Source organism: Cucumis melo, chromosome 9 (assembly GCF_025177605.1).
Source record: "Cucumis melo cultivar AY chromosome 9, USDA_Cmelo_AY_1.0, whole genome shotgun sequence".
Taxonomy (NCBI): Eukaryota; Viridiplantae; Streptophyta; class Magnoliopsida; order Cucurbitales; family Cucurbitaceae; genus Cucumis; species Cucumis melo.
In genome coordinates this window covers 20,951,545-20,971,538 of record NC_066865.1, presented here as the reverse complement: position 1 = coordinate 20,971,538, position 19,994 = coordinate 20,951,545, and the positions used below count along the sequence as shown (strand labels likewise).

The following is a 19,994-nucleotide window of genomic DNA, read 5'->3' as shown; positions in this document are numbered from 1 at the left end:
TGTATAGTTGTGTGGTTGGGGGCCATGAGTTGTGTTTGTACTGATTAAAACACAAACACTGCTACTTTATTATTTATTAGATGTAATATAGTGTAGTAGAGAGATGATGGGTTGTTGTAGTTTCTTTTGATGATTATGTTCAAATGAAAAACATTTTTCATCCAAAAATCACTCATATCAATTCATTGCTACTACTACACAAATTGCCATCAATTAATTAGTACCTTCTTCCTCTTCTCTTCACCACTTTCCTCTCACCTTCTCTTCTCTCTCCCCACTAATTTCTTCTGTCTTTTTTGTCTTTTAATTTATGAGATCCCATCTATGTCTCTCTCTCTCTCTCTCTCTCTCTCTCTCTCTATATATATATATATATATATATATATATATAGAGAGAGAGAGAGAGAGAGAGAGAGAGAGTTATTTTTTGTTTTCCATATAAATTCATTTAAATTAATTTGAATAAATCGTATATAGCTAGAAAAACAAGTGAAATATATGTGTGGTACTCTTACATTCCCAAAAAGTGAGACATTTAACAAAAGTGGGATGTGAAGTCATAGGTTGGATTCAGGTATTTTATAATAAGTATATAGAACGATTCCTACAAACTTCATTTTAAATAAAGATTCTTTTTCCTCTCTTTTTATCAAAATGTATGAAATGATGAATGAAAATTTGAAAATATTTTCAACCCTCCTTGGTTTTTAAAAATGGAATAAAATACAATAAATTAAATGGGTACCCTACCTGACTTTGTTTGACAATACAATAGATATCCACGACCAGTTTTTTAGTTTTTTTTATGTCACACTGTAGGGTTTAGGGTTTCAATAAAATAATATGAATGGAGACAGAGAGTTCGAAGCCAGATGGAGGTATGGGGGAACATTGAAACATTGTATCACTAAAACCACTTTGCATATTGCAAGGTTGAGTTGGTTTTGGGCAACTGCTTTTATAAGAGGTAAATCAATAGGGAATAATGAGGATTATATTCAACATTTGTTATTGTTGCTAATATAGTTTTTGAGAGAATTAAGGTGAGATATTTGTAACTCTAGAATTTTAGAGGCAATATTTATATAAAGTTTTCAATGAATTTCGATTGTTGTATTTGGGCTTAGGGCAAAAAATTGGGCTTGAATCCAACCCTCTATTTGGTCCTAACTTTCCAACCCAACCCAATTCGAGAAGTGGATCGACCCATGTGAAGCCTTTTTCCCTAAACCTAAAGAAAGTGATTTTAGAAAAAAAATAAGAAATCACTTAAAATTGATCTTTGAAACATCACCTCTCTAGTAATCGTATGAGTAACTAGAAATCACCACCGCCTTATTTTATATAGTTTTTAAAATACCAAAGCACCTTTTTTTTTGTTAGTAATTTGATAGTTGCAAAATCCATTTTAGTATCACATAGAATGATCGAAAGAAAATTAAGAAATGTTATGAATAGCACAAAAAATAAAATTATTTGCGCAAAATTTTCAAATGAATTATAAAAAAATTTGATGAACTTTGCTATATTTTGTAAATAGTTTCAATATTTTGTTATTTTTGAATGGAAGTGTCCTTTTTAAATATATGAAAATCAATTTAAAAAGTTCGTTACCAAATATAAATTTGATTGTTTAACAAAATCCATAGTACTTAAATGTTTTTTTCTTTCTAAAATGATTACTCCAACTACCACTTTCGAATATACCTTTAATTAGTTTTGGATTCAATCAAGCCTATCATTTTGTTAAGAAGTTCATGCTTGAAATTTTCAGTGAGAGATTTCAGAAATTGTTTAGATGATTGTTTAGAAACCGAAGTACATTAAAACCACCACCTAAGATTTTATTCTTTTCAAAGAGACTTTATAGAATTTGCCTTTATTTATTTTAAGAATTTTCATAACAATGTAATCGAGAAAAGAAATGGTTGATTTAAGGTTGAAGTAAAAAATAACTGACAAATCTGGAATAGTCTTGGTCGGAAAAGAAATCGTGTTCGTGTGTATCCGTGACACAATTTGAACACTCTACCTCATTTTCACGTAGATGTATATCCACTTCCATGAAATACAACTCCTAATTTACATGGTACACCAAGAAACCACCAAATAAATCATGTCAATTGAAGCTAAGCACAAAATGATTAACAAAAGAATCTTGCAATATAAATTGAAAATATCATTACATTTCAACAAGTTGGGTTAGTGACAACAAACGAAAATTCATATCCTAAAGTTGAATAGTAAAAGACTTTGCATTAATAGGATTAGATATTAAGTTTGTGTAAACATATATGCTAATGCTTTTGGTAGCAATTAAATTAAATGTGTACTAACTCTAATGTCATTTGATTTGGTGATAAGAAAAGCTTCCACACAAGAGACAGATTCAATAAAAAAAAAAGTTTCAAGCATTTCAACTTTATTATATTCTCTATGTCTCTATGAGAGAATGCATATCACTTTTTAACAAACCACTTTTGTTCTCTTCCCATGTTCTGATTAAAGTTTAAGGAACAATTATGATTTGTAAAAGAACAAGTTCTGTTTAGTTTTGTGGATATAAAAGACATTGTAGTGAATAGAATTTGAGGTCAATAAAAAAAATCAACTAAATTACAAAATATACTTTATTTAAAAAATTTCCTTTTGTCTCCTAAAAGTTTCAAAACTATTTCTAAAGTAGATATGTTTAAATGTGAAGTAAAAACATGCACACCTCAAATGGTGCATGTGACGAAAATTTTGAATGCTACCAAATCGATCTATATGTATTTTTTTATACCCATCACCTAATAAATTCTTACTTAAAGCTAGAACTTATTTCTATTCTAAACTATAGAAATGTGTTTAAACGGATTAGAAGAGGTTATATTTTATATATTGAAAATTCTGTATAGTCAGAATTAGTGGAAGGAAATAACTATCTATCAAATTATTCATATATAAATCTATACTTATTAGAATTTAAAGATATTTATTATTTTGAATGTTCGAGCAATAAATCTTGAAAATATAATATTTAGATAATAAAAATAAATCACATAGCATTAAATTATTAGAGGATCAAACGAGAAGAATGTATTAATTCTTCGTCTCTGTCACTATTTAATTTTCGTGAAACTTTTCCGCATCCATACGCATACGCACACGCACATACACATGCACCTATCTACGCACCCACACACAACAATTTGTTCGTTCGAATATTAATCTACATAAACAATATTCAATTTTTCATATCTTCGGTTTCACAACCACTTGTTTATTCGAAAATTAATCCTCTCAACTATTCTCGCTTATGTAATTTTTTTTTTTTGCGATGAAAATGTTTTTTAGAAACTATATTAGTATAAAACATGAAAATATTTGTTATAAAGAAAATTGATAAACGACATTGATAGAATTACTATCCTTACTAAAATTAATATATCATCTGTCACTGATAATACATATAACAACTAAAATGATGTCTATGTATTTTTTTATACTCGTAAATATTTTTAAAACATTTTTTTGAAACCATTTAAAATGATAAGAATAAGAATAAAACCGAAACCAAACCTAACCTAAAACTGAACTAATAGCATTAAATTAAAGTTGAAAATAGTAAGGGTTCTCTAAATAAAAAAAGTTAAGAAAAGGAAAGAATTGTGATGTAAAGTTCTGATTTAAATGTTTATATAGGCACAGATTTAGGTGCATGAAAAGGGGGAAAACACAATAGTAATAGATAAAAAGAAAAAGGGATTTTGTAGATCATTGAAGGAATAATAAAAATGGGGTTGGAAAAAGGCAAAAAAAAAAAAAAAAAAAAAAAAAAAAAGAGTCAAAAAAGAAAGAGACAGATGAAGGAACCCTAGCAAACAGCAGGGCTAGGGCTAAAGACCATATAATAACTTTGAAATAGTAATATATATGAAGAGGCCTATATAATATTATATCTACACAAAATTTGACTTTGAAAGACATGTAAACAGTCTTTGCATCTTCTTTTAACTCTCACCAATCCTTACCAAAATCTCCCTTCTCAACAATGAGTTTAAGCCACTTAAACCCATGAGATCGATTCAAAGTAAACCACTTAGAGTAAGGAGAAAATATAAAATTACGATGACTCAGATTGTAATCCTCTGAAGCTTTAATATTTAAAACAGGATATATGAAGTCTACATATATTTACCTACTCTAGATAAATTAAATTTTCATAGAAATATGTTGAATATAAGTGGGCCAAAACAATGGTGTTTAACCTTCAAATATGCAAAAACATCTGGTTAATTATAACTATTTAAAATATATACTTATAATAGTTCAAATCAATCCACATAGTAGGTTTATTATTTAAATTTTTGGTAAGTTAAAAAAAAAAAAAAAACCCATTCTTAAATTTGTCAATTGGGAAAAAAAATTCTGGTAGCTTCTTCTTCTTCGTTTTTATTATGTAAATGGAAAAATAAAGAAATACATATAGATCGATTTTGTTCCATATTTATAAATATTTTCAAAAAACTATTGGACAATTTTAATTATTGGTCCCTAGATTTTGGGCTATTTTTCATGTGATTCTCACATTCTAAGATGTTAAATTTATTTCATAGGTTTCATATTATTAAAATTGAATTTTGTTTAAATTTGGAGCTTAGGTTTCTAAATTTATTCTAAGCCTTGATTTTTCACTAAATATTTATTTCTTTTTTAATCTTTATTATGATAATGTAAATCAATTTGGTTTAAAAGAATTTTAAAAAATATAGTCAACTAAATTTCACTATTGTTCAGCAATATTAAAATTGATTTAAATTAAAAATGTATTTTTTCTCTCCCTTGTAATTTTTAGGAAAACATTAATAGCAACAATTTTAATGGGAAAGTAAGTGGCCTAAATAGGATATATATTAGAAATGAAGTCAAACTGTGAATGTTTCCTTTTTATGTTTTCCATGTTTTTCTTGTTATTGTTACCACATATATGAAACCTTTTATATGGATATAGACTCAGTTTTTAACTCTCTAATAGTTTGTGTTTATGGTGTAGATTATTTCAGTTTGAATGGTAATTATAAGTGTGTTTGATGTGAAAATTATTTTAGTTTAATAAATAAATACTAAATATTGTAGTAAAGAATAAGAATCGATAAATGTAAAATAATAAAAATTATAGCAAACACGAAATATCGTAGAAAATGAAAGGTTTTGAAATAATATATTTACTGTAGATAATTGAAGACTTTTGAATAGTATTTACTATAATAAAAGATGGTTATTATAGTCTTAAATAATCATTGTCTCAAACGGTCCTAAAATGATATGTTCTTCACAAACAAATAAAATTTAACATTGTGTTTACGTTCAAGCATATTATTGCCTTTTTTATCATACTGTGTTAATTAGGACTGACCACGTCTATCATGGTCTAAATGCGATGACCATTTTTGTGCTTTTTTTTTTTTGCAACCATTGAATCAAAACACATCTAAAATGTTTTTTTTTTTATAAACACTATTTCTACCTATTTGGATTGTTTGTTTTTTTCTCCGTGGTCCGGTAATCCAAGTGTTGGAAATAGATAAACAATTAAAAAAACTACTTAATACTTTTTGTTTTATAATTTTTCTTGACAAATATATAATAAACAAATTATGAGTACACTCAAACATCTTTAAATAGATTGATACGACTTTAGCATCCCATTAATTAAAGAAGCAAAATAAAAAGAGTGAACGTGGCATAGTATGTATCATATTTTAAAATTTGACTAGACATATATTCAAATGTTTTGTTACGAAAGATGAAAGTCTTTGTAAAAAAAATAAATTGGTAAGGATCAAGCACAATTTTCAAAAAACTAAAAACAAAAATTTAAGAACCAATCGGATATTATTTGTTTTTTGGTTTTTAAAATTTTAACTTTATGTACAAATACTACACCCGCATGCAAAATTATTTGATATGTTATCAACTTTTCACTGATTCATTCTGTCATTAGATCAACTATTTTTTACCTCCACCATTACATCTTAACCAAATTGACACATTTTCAGTACCTTGATCAAACCCGAATCCAAAAATTGGCTGTGATTATATATAAAAAGAACCAAATATACATATGACTAAATTCACACAGCTCACTAACATACAAAATACAGAGCTCACAAAAGCTAGCAGAAAGCTTGAAATTAGAAAAGAGAAAAGAGAGAAAAACAGAGAGAGAGAAGTAAAGGAAGATTTGATTATGATGGTACCGTGACCATACTAGAATTCAAAAAAAAAGAAAATCTATCCATTAGGTTATGTGATTAGAATACTATAATTGCATGAGGAACCTAATTGGAATTCCCATCACCAAAATTTTTAAAATTGTTTTTCTTTAAATATACTAAATGTTTGTAGTTTTTACAAAAACATATCAAAACGATAACCTACACTCTATTTCAAAAACTGATAGAGCTAAATTTTCTTTAATAATAATAATTAAAAAAAAAAGACATTTGCTAAACCTTTTTGTATAATAATAACAATTCAACATGATCAATTCTCTACCAAAAAGCAAACATATTTCCAATCATATATAATACCAAAAAAGATTTCAACAAAAGATCAAAGAAAAAGGAGCTATTCTAAATTTTGAAATGTTGTGGCTATTGCTGGCTAGCAATGTGGAAACTTTACAATGATATGACTTTTATTCAAGTTTATTATTGAGAAGAATATAAATAACTAAGATGGGAAAGGAAAATGGAAGAACGCTAATTAAACCAAATGACTCTATTAATAGTTTAAATGGTGCTAACTTAGTTGGGATGATCGAGTGTACATACATTGAGCCATGATGCTATTTTTTTCGATATTTGACCCAGTTGCTCACTCATTTTATTAAATTAATAAGTAATTAAATTAATTAACAAGATGAAGTATTATCATATCCATGCATTACCCTGAATTATAACACTTCCAGCTAACTTTCACTTGAATTTAAGAATTAATGAACTAATTTGGAACCACATAAGGTTTTTAAAGGAAATAAAAACGAATGAATGCCACTTTTTATAATCATTTGGCTTTTGATAATTAAGGTTAATAAACACTATTTTTTCAGAGCAACTAATACACTTTCTACTAATATATATGTTTTGAAATATCAAATTAAGTTTTTCAAAACTTGTTTCTAGAATTTGATTAAGAACTAATAAAGAAATTGAGAGAATATGAATTTAATCAAAATAAATGGAAAGAAATTCCTTTGGTTCACACACTCAAGAACTCCAACCTTCCTGCTTTTTTTCCCCCATAAAAATGTCGGAGAAATAATAATACAGCAGTTTTATACAAAACTTCCCAAATAATACAACACCCAAAACAACAATAATAAAGAAATTTTAATCAACAAAAAATAAAAAAAATAAAATAAAAAATAAAAGCACTCATAAACAAAAGAAGAAAAAATCAACTTTAACCTAAACTTATGTGATTGACAATGGAACAAGGTTATTATTAATTAAACAAGTGTCTGTTTATGAAACAAGAAAATAAGAAATCGGGAGAAAAAAAGAACCAAAAAGATGAAGCTAGATCTAGAGAGAATAATATAACAGCCTTTGAATTAGGTTTTTTCTTCTTCTGGGAATTGGAAATTGATAAACTGGGGGTATATTTGTTGAAAATTAGGGCAATTTAAGTACTGTGGAATCAGAAAAAGAGTAGGGTAAGTAAAGTGGAGAAGGAAGGAAGATGGAAGAACTAGGGCAAGAAAATGTAGGATAATAATCAAGATAGGTATTATTATTATTGTTGTTATTATTACTACTAATACTACTAATATTATTATTACCTGAGAGATGATCAAAATGTTGAGAAATGGAAGAAGTAATAGGAGGGTTTGGTAGTAAAGTATTTTTCAAGAGTGTTCTTTGTCTTGCCCTAGCTCTTGCCCTATCCCTCGCCTCTCTCGAACCGGTTCGTAACGTCCTGCTTTTGATCTTGTCTTTAAAACCGCCCGTAAACGCAACATCTTCTTGATCTTGTTGTTGATCTAGATGATTAGAAGCAGCAACATTAACAACACCATTGTTATCATTAATCTCTGACACAACCTCACTTGATTGGCCAGAATTTGAGTACTTAAAGAAGTAGGCTTGTTTGAGATCTTTAATGGCTGAATTTGAGTTAAGAAGAAGCCACTCTATAGTTTTACTAGCTTTGTCAAAGCCTAGCATGTCTTGAAGATCAAAGAATTTCCTTGCAATTTGAAGGGACAGCCTCATTCTACGGTCTCTTGGGCCTTGTGCTGTGTAGATCTTACTATGTCTATCCTTCTTCCCTCTTCTCTTTGTAGAGTTGCTCCCATTTATTCTACTACTACTACTTCCACATAATTTCTTCTTCTTCTTCATCTTTTTCGTCGTTTCATCAAGTTGCTGATCTCGTTGTTCGAAGAATTGTTGTTGTTGTGATAAAAAGTGGCTTAAAAATAGGTCGTCGTCATCGAGAAAAGGATGTGGGAAATAATGAAGATCATGATCATCATATGAGTTGATGAGGATTTGATTCTCTCGATGTTGTTGTTGTTGATGATCATCCATTGAGGAGGTGCTAGGGTTTAGAGGATTTGAAAGAATGTGATTAATTTCAGTGTTGTTGTTGTTGGTGTTACAACCAAACATGTCTTGGTGTTTCATCATCATCATGGGAATTAAAAGAGGTAAATTAAGTAAGAGTGTGTGAGAGATAGCAGAAGGATTATTTTGTGAATATTTGAAGGTGAGTGAAAAAGTAGAAACCAAGGAGGGTGGTGGTTAACCTATCATTATCTAGTTTAAAATAATGAGTGAGAGAGATGAAGACCACTTTTGGGAAAGAGAAAGGTATTTTATATGATGTTTTAGGGATATGGCCTTAAAATAAGGAAGAGCAAAACCATAGGTAGGGAGAGAGAGAGATGTGGAAAATATGACCCTGCAATGGGGCACTTGAATTTATTATTGCACAGTCATTCTTTTTCTTTTATCAATATATATCATAAGGAATTTTTCCCCCTATTTTGATCCCTCACTTCTAATAAATGTTCACCGAAAACAAAAAAGAAACTTTGGTGCATCTTAGAGTAGCTGCAACTATTTTTTATTTTGCATTTCAGCAAATTATCTAATTATAGTTTGCTACGTGAATAATTCAACTTACATTTCGTTAAGAAAATTTAAACTTACTATTTTGTGTTTCATGTATGCACACTTAAGTATTGTTAAAATGTTAAAGCTAATTAATCTTTACATTGGCTAGGTAAGAGGAAAATCGATCATTGGTATATAAAGAGAATTTTCTCTAATTAATAGTATGACACTCTTTTGGATGAAACAAAAAATAATGTAACGACGGTTTATGTTTAAAGTGAACAATATTACATAATTGTAAAGATTATGTATGGAAATCCTTTATCCCTACCATAGTTGTTAAGAAAAAAACAACAATCATAAAAAAACAAGATTTACGCGATTTTAACTTCATCCAAAATTACAAAAAGTTTTATATACATTAGTAAGTTTGGAGTGGAGAGTTTACATGCATAAACCACACTTCTAAACCCTACAACAAGAATGGTAAATATCAATGTAAATAGCATAAATTAACAACGCTTAAGCTTTTGTCATTCAAAACGTACGTCCAAATAACAGATTCAAACAGTACACTTCAACCTAACAATATTATTTATTAACCTTTTCACCTACGATCATACACAAAAAAAAACTCAAAATTACATCAAAAACCAATATTTGAATGTAAAAGAAAAAGTGATTCTTTGGGTAGTGCAAGATGGGCCATGAGAGACAGGGAAGAAAGAAGAGTAGTGTGTAAGTGAGTGGATAGGAATCATAGGATTGGCATAGCATTGGGCGTGTGGATGATAAAGCAAAGCCAAGTAAATTATATTAGGGATCAAATGGGAAACATTTGAAAAAGAAAAAAAACGAAGCACAAAACTGCACAATCTGACCCTTCACAGTTCACGTGGGTTTAGGTCAGAAGACAAGAGTTTCTCATATATATATATATATATATAACAGATCACTACTACTCCTATTGTTGCTACTACTATTCTATCTTTTTAGAGCTTAAATTTCAAGCTATATATATATATTCATTTGGTTAACTTTATATTATATTTCTACTACTATTCCTAGTATATATTTATATACTCCCATCATCATCATTATCTCCTTTTTCATTTTACACCATAATTCATGTTTTATTCCTCATTTGCTATAATACATAAAAGATGTGTATCCTCTTGAATCGGAGAAGGAGATAAGAATGTACTAACTTAATTGAGATATTCGAATCAATCTATTAATCTTTTGACTTCAAGTATTTTATTTTAAGAGATGAGAGGACAATAATAATAATAATAATATGAATTTTTTTTTCCTGTCTAAGAGAGATATAGGGTATTGTAGTACTCTTAACTTTAACCCTCCATTGAAGACAGTGCTTTTGTTTGACTGTATGACCAACTGTCACACTCTCCTTCCCTTTCTTTGACTCCTTTTTTTTCACTCTCATATTTCTACATTTTTACCATTCATTCTAAGATACCCCTTTCCTTTCTTATTATGGCTTTATTTCTGCAGAACAGTTTCTCTATTTTGCCTTCTTTTTCTAATCTTCTCTCTAATCCATTCACAATGTGGAAGGCTTTATATGTTGCATAAGTTAACTTAACTAGATTTATTTCTTGAAATTTGAAGATTGGATCCTTGTATACCGTTTTGTTGACATGTTGGATATGGTTTAATTTACTCCGATATTAAAGAATGGTTGAAGAGTATTCAAATTAAAAGGAAATGGTGATGCCCACAGCTTGGTGATATAAACCTACATCAAGTTTTGTCTATCTTAACTTTTGCTGCAGTTTTTTAGTATCCTGTTAAAAAGAAAGAAAGAAAAAAAAAACTTTTGTGGATTGTTTGTAAATGGTATTTTGAAAGAATTTTTTTCAAACGAGGAAAAAGAAATGTCAGAAAGATGTTAGAAAGATAATTAGTAATTGCATGCATTTGAACATTTTTAACAGGGAAACTAATTCTTTCAACATGTTAGAAAAATTGACCAAAAACCTCAATTTTATTATATAATTTTGAAGTTGGACGAAATTTACTTTTAATTTACTAGTTGAATTCATTTTGTCAATTTTCCTTCAAAATTAATTACTTGAAATGTCACCAGATGCCAACTTTATGTATAATATTTGTTATTGCATATCTCACGAACAAAAAGGAAACATAAAATTATTTTAACAAACTATATAAAGGCCGGCTGAGATGATCAAATTCAAAATCGATGGAATGGTAATTGTAACAAATCACATAATTCAACTAAAACTTAAAAAAGTGTAATCTTTTCCTAGATATCTATATTAAAACAACTCATCCCACTTCCCTCTATGTAAGAATATCTATATCTGGGTGAAGACAAATTTAATATAATATTATCTAACTCCCTCTTACTTGTGAGCTCAAGTAGAAATCAATATCAAATAGAAGAGGAAATAATTAACATTACAAAAACTTGAATATCAAATGATCTACTTGGACCACCTATTCTGATACCATTTTAAATCACTCCGAAAGTTTAAATTGACGATAGGTAAAAAGTTGTATATCATTAGCGTCAATCCTCCTCATTTATGAGCTTGAAATATGTAAAGATCTAACAAGTGAAAATGAATATTAATTGGGGTGGACCACCTACTTTAGAACTATCTTAAATCATCGATTGATCCACAAATTTATTCCAGTAGATGAAGGATAAATTTAATTTTAATATCTATCCCACATATACATACCTAAGAGAAATTTGGCCTCTTGGATGGTTTTCAATTCAAGCGTATTATATTCTCCTTTTACAATTAATACATAATATTAATAAATGAAAAAAAGACAAGAATAATTATTAGAAAACATAACCCAACAACAACCCCAATATTGTAAGAATGAAAGAAAAAAGATTTCACATGAAGGATTTTAGGGATAATGTCTACCTAATTGATTCAATGACATTTTATTGGAAGCTTTTTTGCAAGTGACAAACAAGCAAATAATAAGAGAGGTATCATACATATGATTTATATGTAAGAGAGACCAAATGCAATTAATAAGCATTCCATTTTTGCAAGACAATGACTTATCAACAATATAATTTGTTCAAATTAAATTCCCATTCTGGCCCCCTCCCATGAAAGAACATTTGAATTCATTACCAAATAGTGGTGGACACACAGTTTGGTTTGGAAATCATTAATTAGTGAAAAAAAAAACAATAGAGATGTCTGGAAAATACAACCTTAATCTAACCAAAATAAGAATTTCTAAAAGGGCTGTTTCTAAATTTGTAGTTGCTGCTCTTGTGTTGCCCATCCATGGTGAGTATCTTAGTATTGAATTTAGGCTACCTTGGCCAATTTGTAAATGAAGATTGTTGTATTTTAGTGGTTCATCAATTGTTTGTAATTTGAATCATAAATATAATTGAATTGCTTTTTATCACGTTTAAAAATTATGAAAATTTTGTATAATAATCATTACCTTTACTTCTATCTTTGAAGGTCGCAAGTGATAACAATAATTGTAACAATACGGATTTGGGAGTATACTCCGTGTATTCGTACAAATTAAGAACACAAATAAACAACCTCCAAAATAAAATCAAACGAGACCCACTTTTTATATTAACATTGATTTACTACGTTTTAAGTAGCTAGGGTAAACGTGGCCTTGTTAATTATATATCATTGTTACGTGTTTTTATCCTATTCTCAATTTTGAAAATGAAAGAGTTGTATGATCAAGTTGATCTATGCTTAAGTACTTTTACTAACAAAACTTTAATAGGGTACGTTTTCTGGATATATATATATAAAAGTACTAACTAGGCCCCATTCGTATTTACCATATGCTAACATCAGCTCATTCCCAGAAAAGAAAAAAAAAATGTTAATTCGAACACGCCATATTGATTTAATTTTCTACTTGCATCATCCCTTTCTCTCAACATACCCATTTCCTCACAATTGGAATGTCAAAGCTAACCAATAATTAATGCAAAAGAACACACAAGCTATTCTTCTTTATGCCTTATCCATGACGATACCTGACATATACAAGTGCTATGAAAGAAATTATTAACGAACAGTGCATTGATCGCGTCTACAAGTAAAAGAGAGAAACTATGTCATTATCTTGAAGAGCATTATCAGAGTACAAAATATAGATCAGATAAAAAAAGACAGGTCTAAGACTTCCGTGGTTTATCTATTGGAGGACACTTATCTTAAATTCGAAATAAAATAGAACAAATAATAAACCTCACACAAAAATAGAGACATATATTCACACATACAACTTAGAACGCCCCTAATCACCAATAGGGAGCATTGCCCTTGGACCTCATATTGATGATCTTGTGTTATCATTTAAAAACGCTTCATTGCAGAATATTCAAGAGATTTTAACGTAAAAGTATACACAGTCTAAGAAACAAAACCAAATGAAAACATTAGAAAATAGAAGATATTGGCCTTCATAGATGTGCTTCCTTTTCTCATTATTTTCTTTTATGCAGGTAGAAAAGTAACAATTTATCCCGAAGCTTAAACCACTTGGTTAAACATTTATATATGTGCTTAATTGGATTAAAGAAAAAGTTATAAACATTTATATATGTGTGTGTATTTAGGTCATGAGAATTCAAGGTTTGTAGGGCGTTTTGTGGAAAGTAAATTATTAATAGGTTCGGAAACTAGACTATACTGCAAAGGACAAATTGTTTCACAATTGCTGTTATGCTATACCCAGTACTCTCTAATGCTTAAGTTGGTATTTAGTATGGAAGTAGAGAATTAAAGCTAATAGCACTTTTATGTAGTGCTTCATTTGTGGGATTAGTCTAATTTATAGGCTTTCCTCCCTTACGTAAAGAATTTAATTAGATTTAGCACACCAAGTTAAATGTATGAAAGTTGGTACAATTAAAAAAACGAAAGATATAGATTTTTTTTATAGTATTCGACGAAGTCGATGAATCTCCTAAATATTTTCAATTTTGGGACAATTTGTACTTTTGGTATTTTGCCAAAACCTAAAAAAGAGCATGACTTTACGAGATAACAATTAATGAAATCAACCCGTATAAGCTTTTAACCCAAAAATTTAAATTTTATTTTACTTTGTTAATTATTTATAAAATTTCAAATAAAAAAATTCATTTTTATTTCTTATTTGAAATTGAAACAATCTAAAATAGATAGATCAAAGTTGGGAATTTGATCGTTAAGAACAATACTTGGTCCCTACAAAAATATGTCACTATATCACACTTTGATAAACGTGCATGCGTTCTCATCAACTACCGAAACAGCACACATTATCAAACAAATAATAAATGAGAAGTATTCTAGGCATAGTATAAAAAAGCGAGCAGGTATAACAAACTTCTCAATTGAAACAAAAAAATTCCTTAAAGAATCCATAATTAAATTAGTAAAAAGCTTTAAATATAATTTTGGAAGGAGGGTCGTATGAACTAAATAAACTATAATGACAAGAAACAGGATACAAACATGCATGTTATATATTTCTTAGAAAGTTGTTGGAATGTTACGACACTACGAACAACCTAGTACAAGCTAAGGACTCTTTATTTTTCGTAATTGAACACAAGTACTTATTTAAATTCTCTCAAATCAAATTGTTTTTCATCTGATGTAACTAACACATTGTTAATGAACCACCTATATCTCTGTGTCAATCTCTCTATATTTTTTTTTATTGCTTAATTGTTGATGTCGTAACAAAAGTAAATGCAGTTTATTACACAATTGTAACTTTAACTCAAACTTAAACATGATAAGATGAATTTAATCTCGATTTGATCTCTATAAAGTATCTATATATATATGACTCCATGAACCCGAGTCACATAGATACTGTTTTGTAACAAATGATATTTTTGTGGTTCCTAAAAAATAAACAGAAAATATTGAACTGTTTACATAATAAAGATGTGAAATGACTGTTAGTTCAATATATCTTAAAAAACAAGCCCTTTTCTGGTTTGAAGACCAAAAGAATGCTTTAGATCGAAGCTGATAGAGAATTGTAAAGCCAAAAGATATCATCAATAAATGTGCCATCGATGTGTATCCAACAAAAGTCAGAAGTTGCATCATTGATTGTACCTTTCAAATAACCTGAGAAAAAAAAAGACACATGTATAGTGGCTTGCAGGGTGACCATCTTGTTCTTGAGGAATCTATGAAGAAAAATCCACTAAACCTAGTGTTTATGATTCGAATATGGATTTCAAGGACACTTCAAAGTGAGAAAATTAAAGGAAAATTGGCATAGATGATAAATGAATAATATAACATTTTTTAGTGTATAAAATGTATCGAGGCTAAAATTTAATCCCTCGATACTCTTATTTTGATGGTTGATTCAATAACTAAAAAAAATTAAAAACTTGTGAAAGACTTATGTGAACCGAAACATTTACATATTATAGTAAAATATTACAGTTTATCTATCATACATGATATAAATAGACACAGATAGTAGTCTATGTTTATCTATTGCGATCTAGTACAAATGAATTGTGATATTTTACTATATTTAAAAATATCTTTAAAAATTTTGCCATCTAAAATAACTTTTCGTATTTTAAGTATTATAAACAGTACAGTCATTATTATCGTTGAATTACACAAGGATTATTGTTGGGTAATGTTAGTAATGTAATTAATTAGGTCTTGGTTTTTGGGTGACCCATTTTGAGATAGAGTTTGACTCTTGACATCATCTTTCCGCCATATATACTTATTTCATTTTCTAAGACAAACCAAAGTCTTGAGGAAAATCATTTGGCTATCACTATGAATTTAGTGCCCATAAAACTACAAACCTATGCATTGCACAAACCCCATTCTCAATTGAACATTACTTTGAAACCACTACCAAAGTCACCGCCCATCTTTGCATCCCATTATTATTTTCCATATTCGAATTAAAATATCATCTTGATTCTTATACTTTAAAAAATTCGTTCAATTTTAATCTCTATAGTTATTTCAATTGTTATATTTTAGTTTTCATTTTTCAAATAAATTTTAAATTTAATTTCTCTTAAACAACAATAGAATTTTCATGTCACCATAACATCGGGAATATGTTTTCAAAATGTATAGTTTATAGATAACAAATTTTTTTTAAGAACATCGAATATAAACTAGCATTATTAGGAACTATATAATTAAGATTTATTAAATGACTAAAATTAGATAATTAAAACCACATCATCAACTAAAATTTAACGAACTTTAAAATTGGTAGCATGGATAAATGTATGGTTTATTTATTTATTTATTTATTGTATGGAATGGTTAAAATTAGAATAGTCGAAATTTAAAATAATTAAATATTATTTTAAAATATAGCAACATCTTGAAAAGATTGACTATTGCTAATAAACCATGTTGCAAATATTACTAGATAAATTATAAGAGTCTATCAGTGATAGAAGTCTATCATCGATAGATTCTACTATACTTACAATTTTTTAAAAATATTGTTATATACTTAATTATTATATCTAAAATTTTTATTCATTTTTATTTTAAATTAAAATTAAATATTTAAAAATTTACATACGAAAATTAAAATAACATTTTAACGTTTTGTAATTATTATATGGTTTCCCCCGCCAAAATAAAAAAATGTAACTCTCACACTATTCTATCACTCCCTCTCTTTTCGCCTTCTTCCCTACCACATCTTAATCATTCCCACCACTATCTTTTCCACTCTATGTTGCCATCAAAACATCTACAAGAAGAAAAAAAAAAAGAAAAAGAAAATCCTCCTTTTGCCCTCTATCTAACTATAATCATGTGGAAAATATATTAAACTACCTATATATATATATATCTTTGTATTTCATTAATTAACACATAAATTTATAACTTGATCAACACAAAAACTTATTCCAAGATAGCCCCTATATATATGATATTGCCCCTATGATCATCATATTACTACACACCACTCATATATAAAATTATTTAATTTATAGTAAAAGATATGTATACACATAATGCATAATATTGAATAGTTAGTACTTTATTTTCCCTAAAAATTATAGGGAGAAATCAAGAATTTCTTTAGAATATAATCAACATTACAATTTCGAAACATTTCAATATAATTCAATTAATTAAGAGCTTATAATGTCAAAGTTAAAATGGGTTTATATTGATTGGGTGCAAATTAAATAATGTACTTTGAGGTTTTTATTTATATGAATTCGTTTAGTTTTCATTAATTATAACTTATGTCTAAATATATGCTAAGGGCTGGTGGGTACCAAACGCATCACTTGCACTACAAATTTGCTTTTCTATTGTTAACAAAGAAATGTGCAATTTATTAATTACCTTGCCTTCTCAGCTACTCCTTATCTCCTTTAGTATTCCCAATCATAATTACTCATAATTTTATTTTTTTTTAACTATCATGACTGCCCGAAATTAATGTACAAACTCAAATTAACGGTGTTTCTCATCATCAACAAAACTTGCTTACTTACCAATAAGTAGAAGATTCTATTTCCCTCTTGCGTGGTTTATTTGATCAAATCATTGAAAATAATAAACCACATCAAAAGGTTAATTAAAATTTTCTACTTGATGATATATACAAAGCCAAATATTTGGTTCACACTATCAATATATCATCAAACAACATGAATATTAATATGTTATCATTTATCAAAGAAATAATAATTGGATTTCAAAGCTTTAATCAACTATTAACTATGGACCTTTTCTTCTTTTTCCTTTCGTATGCATCAATGGTGCAATGGGTTTGGACCAGTTGGGACTCGTCGCTTCTCGACGCCGTAGCGAGGATCAATGTCGCTGGGGGCTGGTTTGTCAACCGCATCGGTATCGGTGGGGTGCGAATGCTTTCGTGGTTGATTCGGGCGGCGGTGGGGGAAAAAGGAGGTGAAGTCTACCTTGCTGGTTAGTACTTTCCTTGTTATCAAGGGATGGTTGGAGGAGGAAGAATAATAGGAAAATGTGATGGTTGGTGTTGGTTTGTGATTCATTTTGGCCTTGAAGATGTTTAGTTCATGAAGTAATAAGAGAAGAAGAGAGATCCAAAGCATGGTAAAAAGGAAGTGGGAAATTTTCAATGTCATGGAGGAAGAAGGGGAGAGAGAAGAGGGAAGGTTTGAAAGGGAAGCATGGAGCACTAAAACGCCAATCAAAAATTAAAGTTCAAAGATGGTTCTTTTTTTTCCAGTGGAGAAATAGAGAGAGAGAGAGAGAGAGAGAGAGAATGAGAACAATTGGAAAGTGGAGTGACAAATTTAATGAAATGGGCTTATAGTTTCAAAAGAAAAAAGGTTGAAGAATTAGCTAAAAAATGCTACCTTTTTATGCTTGTGAGAGAGAGAATGGTAGACCCTTTTCTCAATGAAACTTTCTTAGAGAAAAAGGAACAAAAGGGAGTTATTAAAGAAGATTGTTTCAAAGATTTGTATAATAAATACCTTTCAACAAACAGGGTCAACCTAGTGGTAAATAAATAACATATCTACGTTAATTTCTTGACACATAAATATCATAGGAATGAACAAATTGACTTATTAAATTAGTGGAAGTACATGTAAATTGACATAGATGAATTGTAAGCTTTTCGTTGAATACATTATCTTTGATCATATATGTTAAGAAGGCCTATCATTTAGTGGAAATTCACACGCCAAATTTAGTTTATGAGTGAAGTGAAGTGCAAAGAGAGGAGGTGGTGGGGAAGGTGTGTAATGCATTATAATGTTTTTTAATGGAGGAAAGGAAAATTCTCTTCATTAGCAATATCACATATACTTTTTATATATGAAGCCGTCATGAGAAAGGTTTTTTAAGGTGTATTTGACAACTTGCAATCTTGACTTGGACGGATGGCTTTTAACCCATCATTTCTATTGATATAGATAGTATTTAAAACACTTTTGCAACCATCCTTTTGCAGTTCATGTTTGAAACTTTCACATTGTTTCTTTGGGTTGGAGCATCACATTTAGATGGAAAAGTTCTTTTTCTCCTTTTTCTTTCTTTAATTTTTGAGTTAGATTGGGAGGGATTGATTTACAAGATTTGTGTAGTTCGAGATTGTTGTTGTGTCGTTACAGAATTAACATATCACTGTATTATGTTAAGACGATAGTTATTATATGTTTGAAGTCTATTTAAATTGAATATTTCTCTTTAAAAAACGTTCAATACATGAACTTGTCTTGTCTATCTATAGAGTAGCTACAAAAACATGATGATTTTTTGTTTTTTGTTATTTCAATTTGTAACCTTGTCATTTTCATCTTGACTTACTTTTTTATAAAAAAAATGTTTGTTTGTTTACACTCTGTTTGTATTCATTTAGATGTAACTAGTATGTTATAGTATTATTTAGCTACTATATAGTATTCTTCGACAATCTGAAACATAACTAAATCTAAATTGATGGTTGCAAACTCCTCCACTGTTGTTACTACTATTGACATAATGGGATCAACCATTGTCAAACTTAATGCTAAAAAACCAAAAGAAATTCAAAGAAAAATCGTCTTAAAGATGATTTTAAACTTGTCTGACCACCTTAAAGCTTGCTCATATTTTGAACAAAGAATGCTCATTTATCCTCGTAAGATAGAAGTTGCAACGTCTAAAACTAAAGCTACAAAGCAGGGTATAAACGGATGCATTCATATTTCTCTAAAAGATATTATATTTACTAAGAATTTTTTTCTTGGAATAATAAGAAGATTGATACCAAAATTGATAGTCAATGAAATGGAAGAATTATACATTATCTTTAGTAATTAGCAAAGTGAGGGATTGAACGTTAGTTAATAATGCCAAATTATGGTGATTGAAAAGTTGTCTC

The 19,994-nt window shown here is 28.8% G+C and overlaps 1 protein-coding gene across 1 annotated transcript; it reads right to left on the bottom strand.

Annotated features, from left to right (window-relative positions):
* Positions 1–7,664: 7,664 nt before the first annotated feature.
* LOC103483044 (transcription factor TCP12) lies at positions 7,665–8,705 on the bottom strand. The gene is made up of 2 exons (XM_017048229.2): positions 7,832–8,705; positions 7,665–7,681 (listed from the first exon to the last, which is right to left on the bottom strand). The coding sequence occupies exons 1-2, from the start codon at positions 8,685–8,687 to the stop codon at positions 7,665–7,667; spliced, it is 873 nt and encodes a 290-aa protein (XP_016903718.2). The 5' UTR covers positions 8,688–8,705.
* Between the last annotated feature and the right edge of the window lie 11,289 nt (positions 8,706–19,994).

Bases quoted from the DNA above. Each gene is read 5' to 3' on its own strand.
- LOC103483044 (XM_017048229.2), bottom strand. From the start codon at position 8,687: ATGATGATGATGAAACACCAAGACATGTTTGGTTGTAACACCAACAAC.